General features: G+C 44.2%; 1 protein-coding gene across 2 annotated transcripts; it reads right to left on the bottom strand.

The window, feature by feature from the left end:
* Window positions 1-2329: 2329 nt before the first annotated feature.
* On the bottom strand, window positions 2330-18152 carry LOC120909700 (gastrula zinc finger protein XlCGF26.1-like). 2 transcript variants are annotated; one of them, XM_040321430.1, is made up of 2 exons: window positions 17858-18152; window positions 2330-4137 (listed from the first exon to the last, which is right to left on the bottom strand). In XM_040321430.1, exons 1-2 carry the CDS (start codon window positions 17895-17897, stop codon window positions 2372-2374), a joined length of 1806 nt encoding a protein of 601 aa, XP_040177364.1. In that variant the 5' UTR covers window positions 17898-18152; the 3' UTR covers window positions 2330-2371. The 2 variants fall into 2 exon arrangements, with proteins under 2 accessions (XP_040177364.1, XP_040177361.1); XM_040321427.1 differs by lacking the exon at window positions 2330-4137 and having other exon boundaries at window positions 15509-18147.
* Window positions 18153-19283: the final 1131 nt, after the last annotated feature.

The following is a 19283-nucleotide window of genomic DNA, read 5'->3' on the forward strand; positions in this document are numbered from 1 at the left end:
TCAGAGTTTACAATGTAGTAACGTCTTACCAGAGGCAAAAAGTTCTTTCATTTCTCTTTAGAGCCTTCAGAGATTCAGCTTAATGATTTTTAATGAAACAAATAATGATGCAGGAAATATTTACAGAAAAGGTTTTACTAAACAGTAAAATGATAGGATTTTTTTTATAATGTCTAGAGATGCTCCGACACCCGGGACAGGAATGTGGCTTCTCACCCATATGGGATTTTCAATCCTGACCTTCAATGAAAATGTCTGTATTACTTGCTGCCACGTCCAGACAGGAATATATCAGAGTTTACAATGGAGTAACATCTTACCAGAGGCAAAAAGCTCTTTCATTTCTATTTAGAGCATTCAGAGATTCAGCTTAACGATTTTTAATGAAACAAATAATGATGCAGGAAATATTTACAGAAAAGTTGAAAAAAAATTCCCACACTTTCCGCAGGAATGGGTCATCTACTTGTGTGAATCCTCTGATGTCGGTAAAGAGTGGACTTCTTTGGAGAATATTTCCCGCACTCAGGACAGGGATACCACTTCTCACCTGTGTGAAGTCTTTCATGTAGAAAAATCTGTAATCTCCAATGACAATATTTCCTACCCTCAGGACAGGAATATGGCTTCTCACAAGTCTGATTCCAACAAATGTCTTCAAGAGATGGGACTTGTCTGAAAAATACTTCCCGCTCTCAGGACAGGAATACGGCTTCTCACCCAAATGGGATTTTTCATGTCTGATAAGTGTTGATTTCTACAGATAACAATTCCCACACCCGGGACAGGAATGTGGTTTCTCACCCATATGGGATTTTCAATCTTGACCTTCAAAGAAAATGTCTGTATTACTCGCTGCCATGTCCAGACAGGAATATATCAGAGTTTACAATGGGGTAACGTCTTACCAGAGGCAAAAAGTTCTTTCATTTCTATTTAGAGCATTCAGAGATTCAGCTTAACCATTTTTAATGAAACAAAAAATATTGCAGGAAATATTTACAGAAAAGATTTTTACTAAACAGTAAAATGATAGTAATTTTTTTTATAATGTCTAGAGATGCTCCTCTGATGTCAGTAAAGAGTGGACTTTTGTGAAAAGAAAATTCCACACTTTCTGCAGGAATGGGTCATCTGCTTGTGTGAATCCTCTGATGTCGGTAAAGAGTGGACTTCTTTGAAGAACATTTCCCACACTCAGGACAGGGATACCACTTCTCACCTGTGTGAAGTCTTTCATGTAGAAAAATCTGTGATCTCCAATGACAATATTTCCCGCACTCAGGACAGGGATATGGCTTCTCACAAGTCTGATTCCGACAATGTCTTCAAGAGATGGGACTATGGCTTCTCACTCATATGGGATTTTCAATCCTGACCTTCAAAGAAAATGTCTATTATTCGCTGCCACGTCCAGACAGGAATATATCAGAGTTTACAATGGAGTAACGTCTTACCAATGATGTCAGTAAAGAGTGGACTTATATGACAATATTTCCCATACTCAGGACAGGAATATGGGTTCTCACAAGTGTGATTCCGACAATGTCTTTAAGAGATGGGACTTTTTCTTGTCTGATGAGTTGATTTCTACGGATAACAATTCTCACACCTAGGACAGGAATACGGCTTCTCACCCATATGGGATTTTTCATGTCTGATAAGAGTTGATTTCTACGGATAACGATTCTCACACCCGGGACAGGAATACGACTTTTCACCCATATGGGATTTTCAATCCTGCCCTTTAAAGAAAATGTCTGTATTACTCGCTGCCACGTCCAGACAGGAATATATCAGAGTTTACAATGGAGTAACGTCTTACCAGAGGCAAAAAGTTCATTCATTTCTATTTAGAGCCTTCAGAGATTCAGCTTAACGATTTTTAATGAAACAAAAAATGTTGCAGGAAATATTTACAGAAAAGATTTTTACTAAACAGTAAAATGATAGGAATTTTTTTTTAATGTCTAGAGATTCTCCTCTGATGTCAGTAAAGAGTGGACTTCTGTGAAAAACATTTTCCGTACTTTGTGCAGGAATAGGTCTTCTGCCTGGGGGAATACTCTGATGTCAGTAAAGTGGACTTCTTTGAGAAAAAAATTCCCACACTTTCCGCAGGAATGGGTCATCTACTTGTGTGAATTCTCTGATTCATGTAGAAGAATCTCTGATCTCCAATATTTCCCACACTCAGGATAGGAATACGGCTTCTCACCCATATGGGATTTTTATTGTCGGACAAGTGTTGATTTATGTGGATAACACTTCCCACACCGGGGACAGCAATACGGATTCTCACCCATATAAAATCTTTGATGATGGAACATTTCCCGCACACAAGGAAGAATTACTTTTTTCATCTTTATTATTATTTCTTTTTCTCAGTGTGAGATTTATGATGGCGGTAAAGAAGGGACTTCTCTGGGAAACATTTCCCACACTCAGAACAGGAATACGGCTTCTCACCGGTGTGGATTTTTAGATGTCTGACAAGTGTTATTTTCAGAGGATAAGACTTCCCACACTCAGGACAGGAATACGGTCTCTCCCCCGTGTGAGAAGTTTGATGTCTGTCAAGATCTGATTTCCGGTCATAACATTTCCCGCACTCGGAGCAGGTAAACGACTTCTCCAGTGTGTGAGATCTTTGATGTCTGACAAGTGTTATTTTCCGCAGATAAGACTTCCCGCACTCAGGACAGGAATACGGTCTCTCCCCTGTGTGAGAAGTTTGATGTCTGTCAAGTTCTGATTTCCGGTCATAACATTTCCCGCACTCAGAGCAGGTATGCGACTTCTCCCCTGTGTGAGATCTTTGATGTCTGACAAATGTTATTTTCCGCAGAAAAGACTTTCCGCACTCAGGACAGGAATACGGTCTCTCCCCTGTGTGAGAAGTTTGATGTCTGTCAAGATCTGATTTCCGGTCATAACATTTTCCGCACTCAGAGCAGGTATACTTCTTTTCCCCTGTGTGAGTTCTATGATGGACGTAAAGATAGGATTTTTCTGCAAAACATTTCCCGCACTCAGAACAGGAATACGGCTTCTCACCGGTGTGGGTTTTTACATGTCTGACAAGTGTTGATTTCAGCGGAAAAGACTTCCCGCACTCAGGACAGGAATATGGTCTCACCCCTGTGTGAGAAGTTTGATGTTTGTTAAGTTCTACTTTATGTAGATAACATTTCCCGCACTCAGAGCAGGTATACGGCTTCTCCCCTCTGTGAGTTCTTTGATGTCTGACAAGTTCTGATTTCCACTGATAACATTTCTCGCACTCAGAACAGGAATACGGTCTCTCCCCTGTGTGAGTTATTTGATGTCTGACAAGTTCATATTTCATTGTAAAACATTTCCCGCACTCAGAGCAGGAAAATGGCTTCTCACCGGTGTGGGATTTTTGATGTATGACAAGTGTTGCTTTCTGCGTAAAAAATTTACCGCACTCAGAACAGGAATAAGGTTTGACCCCTGTGTGAGACATTTTATGTCTGTCAAGCTCTGGTTTCTGTAGAAAACATTTCCCGCACTCAGAGCAGGTGTACTGCTTCTCTCCAGTGTGAATTTTAAGATGAATGTAAAGACGGGACTTCTCTGCAAAACATTTCCCGCACTCAGAACAGGAATACGGCTTCTCACCTGTGTGGGTTTTCACATGTCTGCCAAGCGTTGATTTCAGTGGATAACATTTCCCACACTCAGGACAGGAATATGATCTCTCCCCTGTGTGTGATATTTGATGTTTGACAAGTTCTGATTTGCATTTAAAGCATTTCCCGCACTCAGAGCAGGAATGCACCTCTTCCCTTGTGTGAGTTCTATGATGGACGTAAAGATCGGACTTCTCTGAAAAACATTTCCCGCACTCAGGACAGGAATACGGTCTCTCCCCTGTGTGAGATCTCTGATGCTTAAAAAAACTTAATTCAGAGCTAGAACTTTCCTCACATTCAGGAAATGAAGGTTTCCCCTCCCCCTGACTCCCGTCACCACCCCTCACAGTACGAGGTTGCTCAGAGTCGGAGGGATTCCATGGTCTATCCACACTGTGAAGTCCTCCATCCATAGTGGAGCTCATTGTCTTTTCTCCTCCACAATCTCCTGGGATGTCCTCATCTTCCATTTTACAACCTGGAGTGAGACGATCCTTTGAGGGTTTCTCCATGGCGTGTCCTGGAAAAATAGAAAAACATCATCAATAGATCTGAGAGGGTTAGTTCACTTCCATCAAGATTCCATCTGGATCAGGAGATGTTCTCTGTGGAGGTCCCAACCAGCTGGGACTCTTCCCCCCATCAAAGAACCTTTGGTCCTCCTCCCTTATCACTTCTACATTTACACAGCCTTGTCAGAAGAGCAGGAACCTATGGGGACTGGGAGGGGCATGCTCTTTACACAACCACAAGCCTAGGCAGTGGGTCATGTGACCTCTGATAAACGAGAGGGTCAAAGTTCAGACTTTACCATAGAACAAGTGACCATAGGCTTACTGCACAAAGAAGAAGGACCAACCTAAGAAAGGCTCAATCTGTGTTATCATATCTGTGCTACTGTAACTAGGAGTGACACACAACCTAATACTGCCAGCTGAACCCCAGGACGGGTATCAGTACAGGGAGGGGACCATTATCAACCTGTTATTGGCTGACATCACTCAGCTCCCGCCTCTACTCTGGACCAATCAGTGAGCAGTAACAGAGCAGAGATAAGAGAAGAATATATTATGGGTCACCTGTGCTGATCTCTGTAGGAGTGTCCTCCTCTATAAATGTCCCCGTTATTCCATCCTCCTCCATAGACTGCTGATCATCCCTCACATACGTCCCTTCTTCTTCTGATTTCACCTCAAATTCTATATCGATTGGATCTCCACTCTAAACCAAGAGAATGAGAGAGAATATCATCTGTAAAATATAATCTTTATGATTGTGAAATCCAAACATCGTCCCACCAACCTTGCAATATTGAGGGACGGTGTGACCTTCCTGTGTGGAATCCCAGGAATACAGAGGACGGGGACATCTCTCTGGTGGGTTCCTGATATTAGGTGGCTCCATCATATCCTTGTGTCCTTCTGAAAACTCCTCCATCACTCCATACTCCTCATCCTCCTCTTTATACTCTTCTTTAACATCAATATTATCATCCCCGAGGTTTCCACTCTAAATATAAAAAAACATTCATTGTAACAAACATGTTTGTGTATAAATCATAACCACCGATAATTGTTCCTCATCTACCTGATGATGGTGGGGGATGGTGTGACCTTCCTGTGTGGAATCCCGGGAATACAGAGGACGGGGACATCTCTCTGGTGGGTTTCTGTAGCTGGAGGTCTCCACCATGGTGTCCTGGTACAGATCTTTGTCTTTTAAAAACTCCTCCATCACTCCATCCTCCTCATCCTCCTCTTTTATCTCTTCTTTAACCTCAACTTTAGGATCTCTCAGGTTTCCACTCTGAATATAGAATAAAAATGACATCAATGGTAACAATGCAGATAATGTACAGATCCTAATGATACTATCAGTGATTGTTCCTCATCTACCTGATGATGGTGGGGGATGGTGTGACCTTCCTGTGTGGAATCCCGGGAATACAGAGGACGGGGACATCTCTCTGGTGGGTTCCCATTACTGGATCCATCTGTAGGAAACACACACACTGACTGAATACATTGTTTCTATGTGTTTATCAGATGATGGGGGATCTAGGTGGAGCCTCCGTACTGCTCTCTCCTTTACAATAAAGTCTCCTCTTACCCGGTGATGTGAGGGGCGGCTGATTCTCCATCATGACGTCCTTGTAGAGATCCTTGTGTCCTTCTAAATACTCCCACTCCTCCATGGAGAAATAGACAGTGACATCCTGACACCTTATAGGAACCTGACAAACACAATGATACAGTCACCATCCAGACACACCCCTTGTCTGTTACTGGACAATACACCCCCCCACATGAATTAGAATGGGATACATAGTACCCCTAGAAATAGATAAACGATGTCAAAGTGACTATGGAGGAAGAGGATGGGCATGACGGGGGGGGGGGGGGGGTTAATGGGTGTAAATAATATCTTATTACCCCCTCTGCATCCTTGTGTCCTTCTAAATACTCCTACTCTTATTGTCACTGAATAATACAACCCCCCCCCCCCCCCCCCCCCGCCCCACGTGAGTTAGTATGGGATACATAGTACCCCTAGAAATAAAGGAACCCAAACAATTTACAAGTCTTTTAATTAAAAAATAAAAATGCCAAGAACATGTCCCTTGTAAATTCATTGTCAATCACGATGCTCACTGATTAGCATGAACATAAAATTGACCCAGCGTACACGGCTGATCCTGCCGGTACTCATAGTCATAACAAATGAGCTATATAAATGAAGGGGCTGGGTTGGTGGTGACATATTTGATCATATATGGCTATGGCCTTCTTTGGTCAATGTCAATGGCCAAAAATGGCCAATGGCCATATTTGGGCAATTATGTCACTGCTATTCCTGCCCCTTTGTTTAAGTGATGGGGATTCCCGGTGACATCAATGGTTTCTAGGGACACAGCAGGTGCAAGCATCCACAGCATCCTTAGGAACCAGTGAGAGAAGGAAGTTATCATCTATAGAAGCAAAATAAACACCACTTCTATATGATGCTCGTCTTCCACCGAATACGGGCCGGATAGGCAGCTGTTCAGTCATTCCTCCAAACCCCCAAAAAGCTTAGGTTTGGACCGAACCAACAGCTCATCCCTACTGCTGGCCAGGGTCAAGGCTATGCAGGGCTTTATGGGTGAGCACCAAAATTTATCAACCACAAATTCCACCAATTTATATTCGACATTAAATTTCAATACAACCCAAATCTCATCCCTCGTTACAAGGAGACTGCTAAGATGGGAAGAAGATTGGAGAGAAAAGCTGACACATCTCCAAAATGCCTCTGATGATGTCATTACGACGAAACGATCGTCGGGCTGCAACACACGCACTGTGCATGCGCTAACGGCCCAAGGCGGTCTGTTTAAATTTTGGAGCTTTTTCTTTTCCTTGCAAGGACTCTGTATATTTGTTCCCTATGTATGGGAAATCTTTTTAATGGATTTTTAATAGAATTTTTAAATAAACCAATATCAAGCAGGCTATACCATGGAAATTTTTCCTTTTTTCATATGACATCTGCTGACCACCGTTGCTACATATCTCTGTGAGTGCTGTCATCCCTGACCCATATGAGGAGCTACGACGCTGTGGACCCTGACGTTTGATCCGTGAAGGATATCGATCCATCTCCACTGCCTGAGGGACGTTTGTATCCCAACACGCCTGTTTAGACCCTTCCTGAGAAGGTCGGGTCACAGGCTTTCCGGTAAGCCTCCATTTCTCTTTACATTGGATTGTCTGTGGATTGCTTCCTCCTATTTCCATCTGCGGTCTTTTGGTGGATCTTCTGCTCTTTTACCATCTTCACCTGAGGGGACTACAAAACCACTCCCCCGCGTTTTCTTCTTTTGTGGACTCTATTTAATTTTACTCATCTTCACCCGAGGGGACTACAAAACCCCTCCCTCGGTTTTTTTTCCTTTGTGGACTCTATTTAATTTTACTCACCTTTATTCAACTTTATTTATACTTTCCATGAAACATGGACTTATACTGAAACACTGTGTATCATTATCACTGTGATTATTTATGTGGCATAATTTACACTGATTTGTTGGAACACTGAGACAGGTTCTCTGGCTTCACTGCAGAAATACATTTGTTTTAGGCATCACTTACCTTCACAGGTTTAGTTATCATGTTTATTTTTTGCAACCGTCCTGTTTACTTCAGAGGATAATTGCCATAGTAGATTGTGTTATTTTTATATTTCACTTATATAATTTTTCATCCATGGTTTATTCATTTATTTAAATATTCTATTGACACACTTTTTACACTTGATGTTATATTTTGTCTAGCGCTGCACTGTCTTTTTCCATACGTTTTTTTTGTTTTTTTATCTAAACATTTGTGTTCAGCTGCAGGACGTCCCTCCCGGGACCCACCCTTAATTGCTTTATTATTGCTTTCACCTAGCGCAGATTCCCCTATCCCATTTCCCTTCCTTATACACATCTCCAAAATGAGAACAAAGTTCCGGCCCTGTGGGGGGGAATGTTCTGACCCTGAAGGGGGTTAATCTAGGTTACCACACTATATATGTGCGTATCATCATCTGCTGGAGATAAAAGACGTCACAGTGACTATGGAGGAAGAGGACGGACATGACGGGGGTTACTGGGTGTAAATAATATCTTATTACCTTTTCTGCAGCGACTTCAGCAACGTCGCCTCTTTACTTCCTCCTGACTCACCTCTCACCCAGAACTTCCTACTTATACCTGACATCACTTCCTGTCTGTATCTGACATCACTTCCTGTCTGGGTAGATGTAAGAAGATCACCATCTTGTGGAGCTCAGAGGAACTGCAGCCCCGATAAACGTCTCGTAATGTGAACATATCCTCGTTCTGTGTGTATGTACTGTAAATCCTTATAGATGGGGTCATCTCCACTCCCACCAAGGAGAGAAATATATTCCCGGCCTGTAATAAGCGTAGGGATTTACTTTGAGTAATTTTGCTAAATGCTAAAATTGGCAATGTAGAGAAGTTTACACAAAAGAAGCTTGAAATGATCTACAGTTGAACCTAGGATTACAAGCATAATCCGTTCCAGGAGAATGCTCCTAATCCAAAGCGCATATCAAGCGAGTCAATGGAAACTAAAATAATTTGTTCCTCATTGACTTCAATAGGATGCAATACCGAATGCGCCTAGGGGTGGGGGGTGACAGAGAGCGTCGAAAAGGCCAAAGGACACTTTCGGCTCGTTTCCTGCACCCCGTACCTTAGGCCAAATGAGATACTGCAGGCCAATATTTGGCTTTTCTCGGCTCCTGCCCCCCCCGTACCTCAGGCCAAATTAGGTACTGCAGGCCTATTTTCAGCTCTGCTTGGCTTCTGTGCCCCCGTACCTCAGGCCAAATGAGGTACGGCAGGCCTATTTAGCTTGAATTCTGCTCATCAACACTCGCAAAAAGTTGCTCGCAAATCAAAACGCTCTCAAACCAAGTTATTTAAACTGAGGTTCCACTGTACCTTGATAAAAAACATTCCCAGGTCTGCCCCCCTCGCTTATAATCCAGGCAACCTCTTGTCACTCAGGTGGGAACTCTTTTCATGTTTATGTTTAGTATCTCAGATTTACTCGGGTTGATCTTGAAATTAGATAGATCTCTGTATTCCTTTAATGCTTCCTTAGAGGTTGGGCATTGTAATTCAGGGTTTTGATATATAAAATAATATATCATCTGCAAGTGCAGCTAATTTATGTTCCTCATCTCCAACATTAAAGCCCCCTATGTCCGCATTCCCACCGCACTGTCGCTAGTAGAAGTTCCAGTGCCAGAACAGGAGCGGAGGCAGGGGGCACCCCTGTGTCGTCCCATTGTTCATCTCAAAGGGGGGGTGACAATGTTCCATTCACTTTTACCATTATCATTTTACCATTGCTGTGGGGCCTTTATATAGTGTTTGTATCCACTACATCATCCTTGGTCCTATCCCCGTACTCTCCAGGGTACTCATCATGAATCCCTAGTCTACCCTGTCGAATGCCTTTTCGGCATCTATCGTCAGACCGGGGTGGGGTCCCCTATGTTGAGGACATGTATTGTATGGTTCAGGAGGGTCAGGCGCACATTGGCTCCCATTTTCCTGGCAAGCCAGGCAGCATGCTTGGATTATGGGTCTGGTATGGATTTCCTGGGGGACCTTAAGCATTTTTTTTTTTTGCATTAGATATCCCCTTAACCACTTCCATACCAGGTACTTACGCAGCTTCCCGCCCAAGCCAATTTTCAGCTTTCAGCACTGTCGCACTTTGAATGGCAATTGCGCGGTCATGCTACACTGTACCCAAACAAAATTGGCGTCCTTTTTTCCCCACAAATAGAGCTTTCTTTTGGTGGTATTCGATCACCTCTGCGATTTTTTTTTTTTGCGCAACAACTAAAAAAAGCCTGAAAATTTGGAAAAAAAATTACGTTTTTATTTTTTTCTGTTAATTTTTTTGTAAATAAGTTTTCTCTTTCAATTACGGGCACTGATATGGCGGCACTAATGGGCACCGATGAGATGGCACTGATGGACATCGATGAGGTAGTACTGACGGGCACAGATGAGGTGGCACTGATTGGCGGCGCTGGTATGCGACACTGATGGGCACACATAGGCGGCACTGATGGGCACACATAGGCGGCACTGATGGGCACACATAGGCGGCACTAATGGGCACACATAGGCGGCACTGATGGGCACACATAGGCGGCACTGATGGGCACTCATGGGCGGCACTGGGCACTCATAGGCGGCACAGATGGGCACTCATGGGCGGCACTGATGGATACTTATGGGTGGCACAGATGGGCACTGATAGGTGGGCACTGGGCATGGATGGGCACTGTGGGGTGGCACTGGGGTGGCACTGATGGACACTGGGGTGGCGCTGATGGACACTGGGGTGGCGCTGATGGACACTGGGGTGGCAGCACTGATTTTTGCCAGGTTGCCAGTCAGTGCCCATTTGTGGGCACTGACTGGCATCTTTTTTTTTTCTTTATGCTTTTTTTTTTTTTTTTTTTCTGTCATTTTTTTTTTTTTTTTCTTCTGTCATTTTTTTTTTTTGCCCACCCTGGTGCTCCAGGGTGGGCATCCCTGGTGGTCCAGTGTGGCGATCCGAGGGGGGGCTGCGCTGATAAACAATCAGCGCTAACCCCCCCTGTCAGGAGAGCCGCCGATCGGCTATCCTCTCCTCGCGTCTGTCAGACGCGAGTGAGGAAGAGCCATCGGCGGCTCTTCCTGTTTACATCGTGATCAGCCGTGGTTGGACACGGCTGATCACGTGGTAAAGAGTCTCCGCCGGAGGCTCTTTACCGAGATCGGAGATGCAGGGTGTCAGACTGACACCCCGCATCACCGATCGCCGCGATGCGCGCCCCCACGGGCGCGCGCGGCATGAAATCCTGCAGGACGTTCTAGAACGTCCTGTCAGGATTTCATAACCACTTCCCGGACGTAAATCGGCCATAGGCCGGGCGGGAAGTGGTTAAAATCCATACTAGGCTCCAAGTGTCTGGTAAGTATTTTGGGGGGACTCTACACAATGTTTTTTTCTGCACTGGAAAACTTTCCCAAGGGCCGTGCATTCTCCCCATTCTATAAATATATCTTGCCTATTAGCTCAGAATATGGGCATTTTTAATTTGATCGATTTGGCTCCCATTGATATGCGTGGGGTTGGGGTTCGGCATCTGATCTTCTTTGAAGTGTGCCAAGCCCTGCTCTAACCAAACCCAGTGTCGTTTGGCTCATCTCTGCTGCTATGGAGACTTGTCATTTGATGGTACTCAAGGCTAAACACTGATCTGACTGACCAGACTGGGAAAAAGACCGAATCTATTCCATCGAGACCATCCTGGGTAGAATTTCCTGGTCTCACACAAAAGTAAATATGTTTTATAAGTGTGATGGTAGACTTTGTAAAAGGTCGAGTGGGGAAATTATCAAATCCGATAGTCCCATGTCACTTCAATAAGCAAGCTGATGAGGTCAGCAACCTAGAAGCAGAGTGGTGAACCAGACCCTGGGCTGGATCTGAGAGGAACCACAAAGGATCTGCCATGCACCTGACAAGTTTCCAGTACCATGGCCTCTTGGGTCAATTTAAAGCAATGAGAAGCATCGGATGTCGTCCTTCTTAATGCTTCGGCGTAAGGAAGGAGCTTCTAATGGGGAAGCATAGATCAAGTTGAACTGATTCCAAGGTATCACCAAAACATGCGCTGCAAAGGCTAGACTATTCCGGGATCTGGAGACAAACTGCTCAAATTGTTGTCAAATCTGGAAGCTAGGAGGTCCACATCTAGTATCTCCCACCTACTACAGAAGGTGTGAAACATCTCAGGGTAAAGAGACCATTCTATGGATTCTAGACATTAATGATGGGCCACATGGGTTGCACTAAAGGCGCTGTAGCGGCTGAACTGGGAGATGACATCATTACCTCTCACTGAACGCATCACCACATCCACCTTCTTACATCTCATTGACAAGAACCCTGTTGATAATATCTGTGTGTAGCACTGCACCTGCAAGAACTGCTTGAATACTGATACCCGGGCTTCCCACTGATTATCTTGCAACCAGTTACACAGTATTTTCACACAGCCAGGTGCACGCACTCTTCTGCTCGTTGTCTCCATTGACCAGTCTTGGGGATTTGTTTTTATGTTTTATTTGAAGAACTTGTATAAGAGAAGGGATTTAGTAGGATACTCCAAATTAACGTTAAAGAGAAAATATGACAGTTTTCCCTACTGATCGTGTGTACGCGGCGTTACTCGCTGCCACGTCCAGACAGGAATAGATCAGAATTTACAATGGAGTAAAATCTTACCAGAGGCAAAAAGTTATTTCGAGTCTATTTAGAGCTTTCAGAGATTCAGCTTAACGATTTTTAATGAAACAAAAAATGTTGCAGGAAATATTTACAGAAAAAGATTTTATTAAACAGTAAAATAATAGGAATTCACAGCGGGAAATGATAAAATAGAAAATATTGCGCCTAGTGCAAAAACAAAAACGTATAGGCCCGGATTCTCGTAGCACTTACGCCGACGTATCTCGAGATACGCAGCGTAAGTGCACAGATGCGCCTGACTCTAAAAGCAAGATACGCCTGAAATTAGGCTTCATCCGACCGACGTAAGTTTCCTACGCCATCGTATCTTGGGCGCATATTTACGCTGGCCTGCAAAGGGTGCTCCCATTGATTTACGCGTCGAATATGCAAATGACTAAGATACGCCGATTCACGAACGTACTTGCGCCCGTCGCAGTAATATACGCCGTTTACGTAAGGCGTACGTCCGTCGTAAAGTTATTCCACATATAGGAGGCGCAACCCATGCAAAGGTATGGACCACAGAACAGCCGTCGTATTTTACGTTGTTTACGTAGTACTACGTGAAAAGGGCTTGGCGTAGGTTACGTTCAGTGATTCGACGTATCTTAGGCGTTCTTTCCGACGTGATTCTGAGCATGCACACTGGGAAGCGTCCACAGGACGGCACATGCGCCGTTCGCTCGGCCCATCATTTGCATGGGGTCACGGTTCATTTAAATGGATCACGCCCACTTCCACCTACTTTGAATTAGGCCGGCTTACGCCTACGAATTTACGTTACGCCGGAGCAACGTTGGGAGCAAGTGCTTTGTGAATACTGTGCTTGCCTCTCTGTGTTACTTCGGCGTAGCGCATATGAGATGCGCTACGCCGGGAGAAATATGCGCCGCTCTACGTGAATCCGGGCCATAATGTCTAGAGATGCACCTCTGATGTCAGTAAAGAGTGGACTTCTGTGAGAAGAACATTTTCTGTACTTTGCACAGGAATAGGTCTTCTGCCTGGGTGAATCCTTTGATGTCAGTAAAGAGTGGACTTTGAAAAACATTTTTCGTACTTTCTGCAGGAATGGGTCATCTGCTTGTGTGAATCCTCTAAAATCGGTAAAGAGTGGACTCCTTTGGAGAATATTTCCTGCACTCAGTACAGGGATAGGGCTTCTCACAAGTGTGATTCCAACAATGGCCCGGATTCACAAAGCACTTACGCCGACGTATCTCGAGATACGCCGCGTAAGTGTAAATATGCGCCGTTGTATCTATGCACCGTGCCCACAGAACTAGATACGCCTGAAAATAGGCTTCATCCGACCGACGTAACTTTCCTACGCCGGCGTATCGTGGGCACATAGTTAAGCTGGTCGCATCTGGCGCTCCCATTGATTTCCTATTCGAATATGTAAATGAGGGAGATACGTGGATTCACGAACGTAGTTGCGCCCGGCGCATAATATACGCGGTTTGCGTAAGACTTACATCCGGCGTAAAGTTATTCCCCATATAGGAGGCGCAACTCATGCAAAAGTATGGACCAGGGAACATAGCCGTCGTATTTTACATTGTTTACGTAATACGTGAATAGGGCTGGGCGTAGGTTACGTTCACGTCGTAGGCAGTGATCCGTCGTATCTTAGGGAGTAGTTCCGACATGATTCTGAGCATGCGCACTGGGATATGTCCACGGGACGGCGCATGCGCCGTTCGTTTTAAGTACTTGTATGGCACTCGGCCCATCATTTTCATGGGTTCACGCCTCATTAGCATGGCTCACGCCCACTTCCACTTACGACGGCTTACGCCGAGGGAACCCAGCGCAGTTTGGGAGGCAAGTTCTTTGTGAATTCGGTGCTTGCCTCTCTGCGCTGCTTCGGCGTAGCGTATATTAGATACGCTACGCCGGCATAAATATGCGCCAATGTATGTGAATCCGGGCCAATGTCTTCAAGAGATGGGACTTGTCTGAAAAATACTTCACGCACTCAGGATAGGAATACGGCTTCTCGCCCATTTGGGATTTTTATTGTCTGACAAGTGTTGATTTCTGCAGATAACTCTGCCCACACCCGGGACAGGAATGTGGCTTCTCACCCATATGGGATTTTTATTGTCTGACTATCAAAGAAAATGTCTGTATTACTCGCTGCCACGTCTAGACAGGAATATATCAGAGTTTACAATGGAGCAACGTCTTACCAGAGGCAAACAAGTTATTTCATTTCTATTTAGAGCCTTCAGAGATTCAGCTTAACGATTTTTAATGAAACAAAAAATGTTGCAGGAAATATTTACAGAAAAGATTTGACAAAACAGTAAAATTATAGGATTTTTTTATATAATGTCTAGAGATGCTCCTCTGATGTCAGTAAAGAGTGGACTTCTGTGAAAAACATTTTCCGTACTTTGTGCAGGAATAGGTCTTCTGCCTGGGGGAATCCTCTGATATCAGTAAAGAGTGGACTCCTTTGAAGAATATTTCCCACACTCAGGACAGGGATACCACTTCTCACCTGTGTGAAGTCTTTCATGTAGAAGAATCTGTCATCTCCAATGACAATATTTCCTACCCTCAGGACAGGAATATGGCTTCTCACAAGTCTGATTCCAACAAATGTCTTCAAGAGACGGGACTTGTCTGAAAAAAACTTCCTGCACTCAGGACAGGAATACGGCTTCTCACCCAAATGGGATTTTTCATGTCTAACAAGCATTGATTTCTACGGATAACACTGCCCACACCCGGGACAGGAATGTGGCTTCTCACCCATATGGGATTTTCAATCCTGACCTTCAAAGAAAATGTCTGTATTACTCGCTGCCACGTCCAGACAGGAATAGATCAGAGTTTACAATGGAGTAACGTCTTACCAGAGGCAAAAAGTTCTTTCATTTCTATTTAGAGCCTTCAGAGATTCAGCTTAATGATTTTTAATGAAACAAAAAATGATGCAGGAAATATTTACAGAAAAGATTTTTACTAAACAGTAAAATTATAGGATTTTTTTTTTATAGATGGGACTTGTCTGAAAAATACTTCCCGCACTCAGGACAGGAATACGGCTTCTCACCCATATGGGATTTTTATTGTCGGACAAGTGTTGATTTCTGCGGATAACACTGCCCACACTGGGGACAGGAATACGACTTCTCACTCATGTAAAAACTTTGATGTGTGACAAGTTCTGATTTCAGTGGAACATTTCCCGCAAACAAGGAAGAATTACTTTTTTCATCTTTATTATTATTTATTTTCCCCTGTGTGAGATTTATGATGGCTGTAAAGTTGGGACTTCTCTGGGAAACATTTCCCGCACTCAGAACAGGAATACGGCTTCTTAACCGGTGTGGGATTTTAGATGTCTGTTCAGTGTTGATTTCTGCGGAAAAGACTTCCCGCACTCAGGACAGGAATACGGTCTCACCCCTGTGTGAGACCTTTGATGTCTGAAAAGTTTTGCTTTCGTTAGACAACATTTCCCGCACTCAGAGCAGGTATACAGCTTCTCCCCTGTGTGACTTCTAAGATGGACGTAAAGATGGGATTTCTCTGCAAAACATTTCCCGCACTCAGAACAGGAATGCGGCTTCTCACCGGTGTGGGTTTTCACATGTCTGCCAAGGGTTGATTTCAGCGGATAAGACTTCCCGCACTCAGGACAGGAATACGGTCTCAACCCTGTGTGAGAAGTTTGATGTTCGTCAAGTTTTCCTTTCGTTAGATAACATTTCCCGCACTCAGAGCAGGGGTACTGCTCTCCTGTGTGAGTTCTTTGATGGATGTAAAGAAAGGATTTTTCTGGAAAACATTTCCCGCACTCAGAACAGGAATACGGCTTCTCACCAGTGTGGGTTTTAAGATGTCTGACAAGTGTTATTTTCAGCGGATAAGACTTCCCGCACTCAGGACAGCGATACGGTCTCTCCCCTGTGTGAGAAGTTTGATGTCTGTCAAGGTCTACTTTCCGTAGATAACATTTCCCGCACTCAGAGCAGGTATACGGCTTCTCCCCCGTGTGAGATCTTTGATGTCTGACAAGTGTTATTTTTCGCATATAAGACTTCCCGCACTCAGGACAGGAATACGGTCTCTCCCCTGTGTGAGAAGTTTGATGGCTGTCAAGTTCTGATTTCCGGTCATAACATTTCCCGCACTCAGAGCAGGTATACTTCTTTTCCCCTGTGTGAGTTCTATGATGGACGTAAAGATGGTATTTTTCTGCAAAACATTTCCCGCACTCAGAACAGGAATACGGCTTCTCACCGGTGTGGGTTTTTACATGTCTGACAAGTGTTGATTTCAGCGGAAAAGACTTCCCGCACTCAGGACAGGAATATGGTCTCACCCCTGTGTGAGAAGTTTGATGTTTGTCAAGTTCTACTTTATGTAGATAACATTTCCCGCACTCAGAGCAGGTATACGGCTTTTCCCCTCTGTGAGTTCTTTGATGTCTGACAAGTTCTGATTTCCACTGATAACATTTCTCGCACTCAGAACAGGAATACGGTCTCTCCCCTGTGTGAGTTATTTGATGTCTGACAAGTTCATATTTCATTGTAAAACATTTCCCGCACTCAGAGCAGGAAAATGGCTTCTCACCGGTGTGGGATTTTTGATGTATGACAAGTGTTGCTTTCTGCGTAAAAAATTTACCGCATTCAGAACAGGAATAAGGTTTGACCCCTGTGTGAGAAATTTTATGTCTGTCAAGCTCTGGTTTCTGTAGAAAACATTTCCCGCACTCAGAGCAGGTGTACTGCTTCTCTCCAGTGTGAATTTTAAGATGAATGTAAAGACGGGACTTCTCTGCAAAACATTTCCCGCACTCAGAACAGGAATACGGCTTCTCACCTGTGTGGGTTTTCACATGTCTGCCAAGCGTTGATTTCAGTGGATAACATTTCCCGCACTCAGGACAGGAATATGATCTCTCCCCTGTGTGTGATATTTGATGTTTGACAAGTTCTGATTTGCATTTAAAGCATTTCCCGCACTCAGAGCAGGAATGCACCTCTTCCCTTGTGTGAGTTCTATGATGGACGTAAAGATCGGACTTCTCTGAAAAACATTTCCCGCACTCAGGACAGGAATACGGTCTCTCCCCTGTGTGAGATCTCTGATGCTTAAAACAACTTAATTCAGAGCTAGAACTTTCCTCACATTCAGGAAATGAAGGTTTCCCCTCCCCCTGACTCCCGTCACCACCCCTCACAGTACGAGGTTGCTCAGAGTCGGAGGGATTCCATGGTCTATCCACACTGTGAAGTCCTCCATCCATAGTGGAGCTCATTGTCTTTTCTCCTCCACAATCTCCTGGGATGTCCTCATCTTCCATTTTACAACCTGGAGATAAAGTGAGACGATCCTTTGAGGGTTTCTCCATGGCGTGTCCTGGAAAAATAGAAAGACATCATCAATAGATCTGAGAGGGTTAGTTCACTTCCATCAAGATTCCATCTGGATCAGGTAGATATGAGTGAGGAGATGTTCTCTGTGGAGGTCCCAACCAGCTGGGACTCCACCCCCCATCAAAGAACCTTTGGTCCTCCTCCCAGATCACTTCTACATTTACACAGCCTTGTCAGAAAAGCAGGAACCAATGGGGACTGGGAGGGGCGTGCTTTTTACACAACCACAAGCCTAGGCAGTGGGTCATGTGACCTCTGATAAACGAGAGGGTCAAAGTTCAGACTTTACCATAGAACAAGTGACCATAGGCTTACTGCTCAAAGAAGAAGGACCAACCTAAGAAAGGCTCAATCTGTGTTATCATATCTGTGCTACTGTAACTAGGAGTGACACACAACCTAATACTGCCAGCTGAACCCCAGGACGGGTATCAGTACAGGGAGGGGACCATTATCAACCTGTTATTGGCTGACATCACTCAGCTCCCGCCTCTACTCTGGACCAATCAGTGAGCAGTAACAGAGCAGAGATAAGAGAAGAATATATTATGGGTCACCTGTGCTGATCTCTGTAGGAGTGTCCTCCTCTATAAATGTCCCCGTTATTCCAGCCTCCTCCATAGACTGCTGATCATCCCTCACATACGTCTCTTCTTCTTCTGATTTCACCTCAAATTCTATATCAATTGGATCTCCACTCTAAACCAAGAGAATGAGAGAGAATATCATCTGTAAAATATAATCTTTATGATTGTGACATCACATAAGAAATCCAAACATCGTCCCACCAACCTTGCAATATTGAGGGACGGTGTGACCTTCCTGTGAGGAATCCCGGGAATACAGAGGACGGGGACATCTCTCTGGTGGGTTCCTGGTGTTAGGTGGCTCCATCATATCCTTGTGTCCTTCTGAAAACTCCTCCATCACTCCATACTCCTCATCCTCCTCTTTATACTCTTCTTTAACATCAATATTATCATCCCCGAGGTTTCCACTCTAAATATAAAAAAACATTCATTGTAACAAACATGTTTGTGTATAAATTATATCTATCAGTGATTGTTCCTCATCTACCTGATGATGGTGGGGGATGGTGTGACCTTCCTGTGTGGAATCCCGGGAATACAGAGGACGGGGACATCTCTCTGGTGGGTTTCTGTAGCTGGAGTTCTCCACCATGGTGTCCTGGTACAGATCTTTGTCTTTTAAAAACTCCTCCATCACCCCATCCTCCTCTTTTATCTCTTCTTTAACCTTAGAATCTCTCAAGTTTCCACTCTGAATATAGAATAAAAATGACATCAATGGTAACAATTCAGATAATGTACAGATCCTAATGATACTATCAGTGATTGTTC

This window comes from Rana temporaria, chromosome 8, assembly GCF_905171775.1.
Source record: "Rana temporaria chromosome 8, aRanTem1.1, whole genome shotgun sequence".
NCBI classification, from domain to species: Eukaryota; Metazoa; Chordata; class Amphibia; order Anura; family Ranidae; genus Rana; species Rana temporaria.

Bases quoted from the DNA above. Each gene is read 5' to 3' on its own strand.
- LOC120909700 (XM_040321427.1), bottom strand. From the start codon at position 17,897: ATGGAGAAACCCTCAAAGGATCGTCTCACTTTATCTCCAGGTTGTAAA.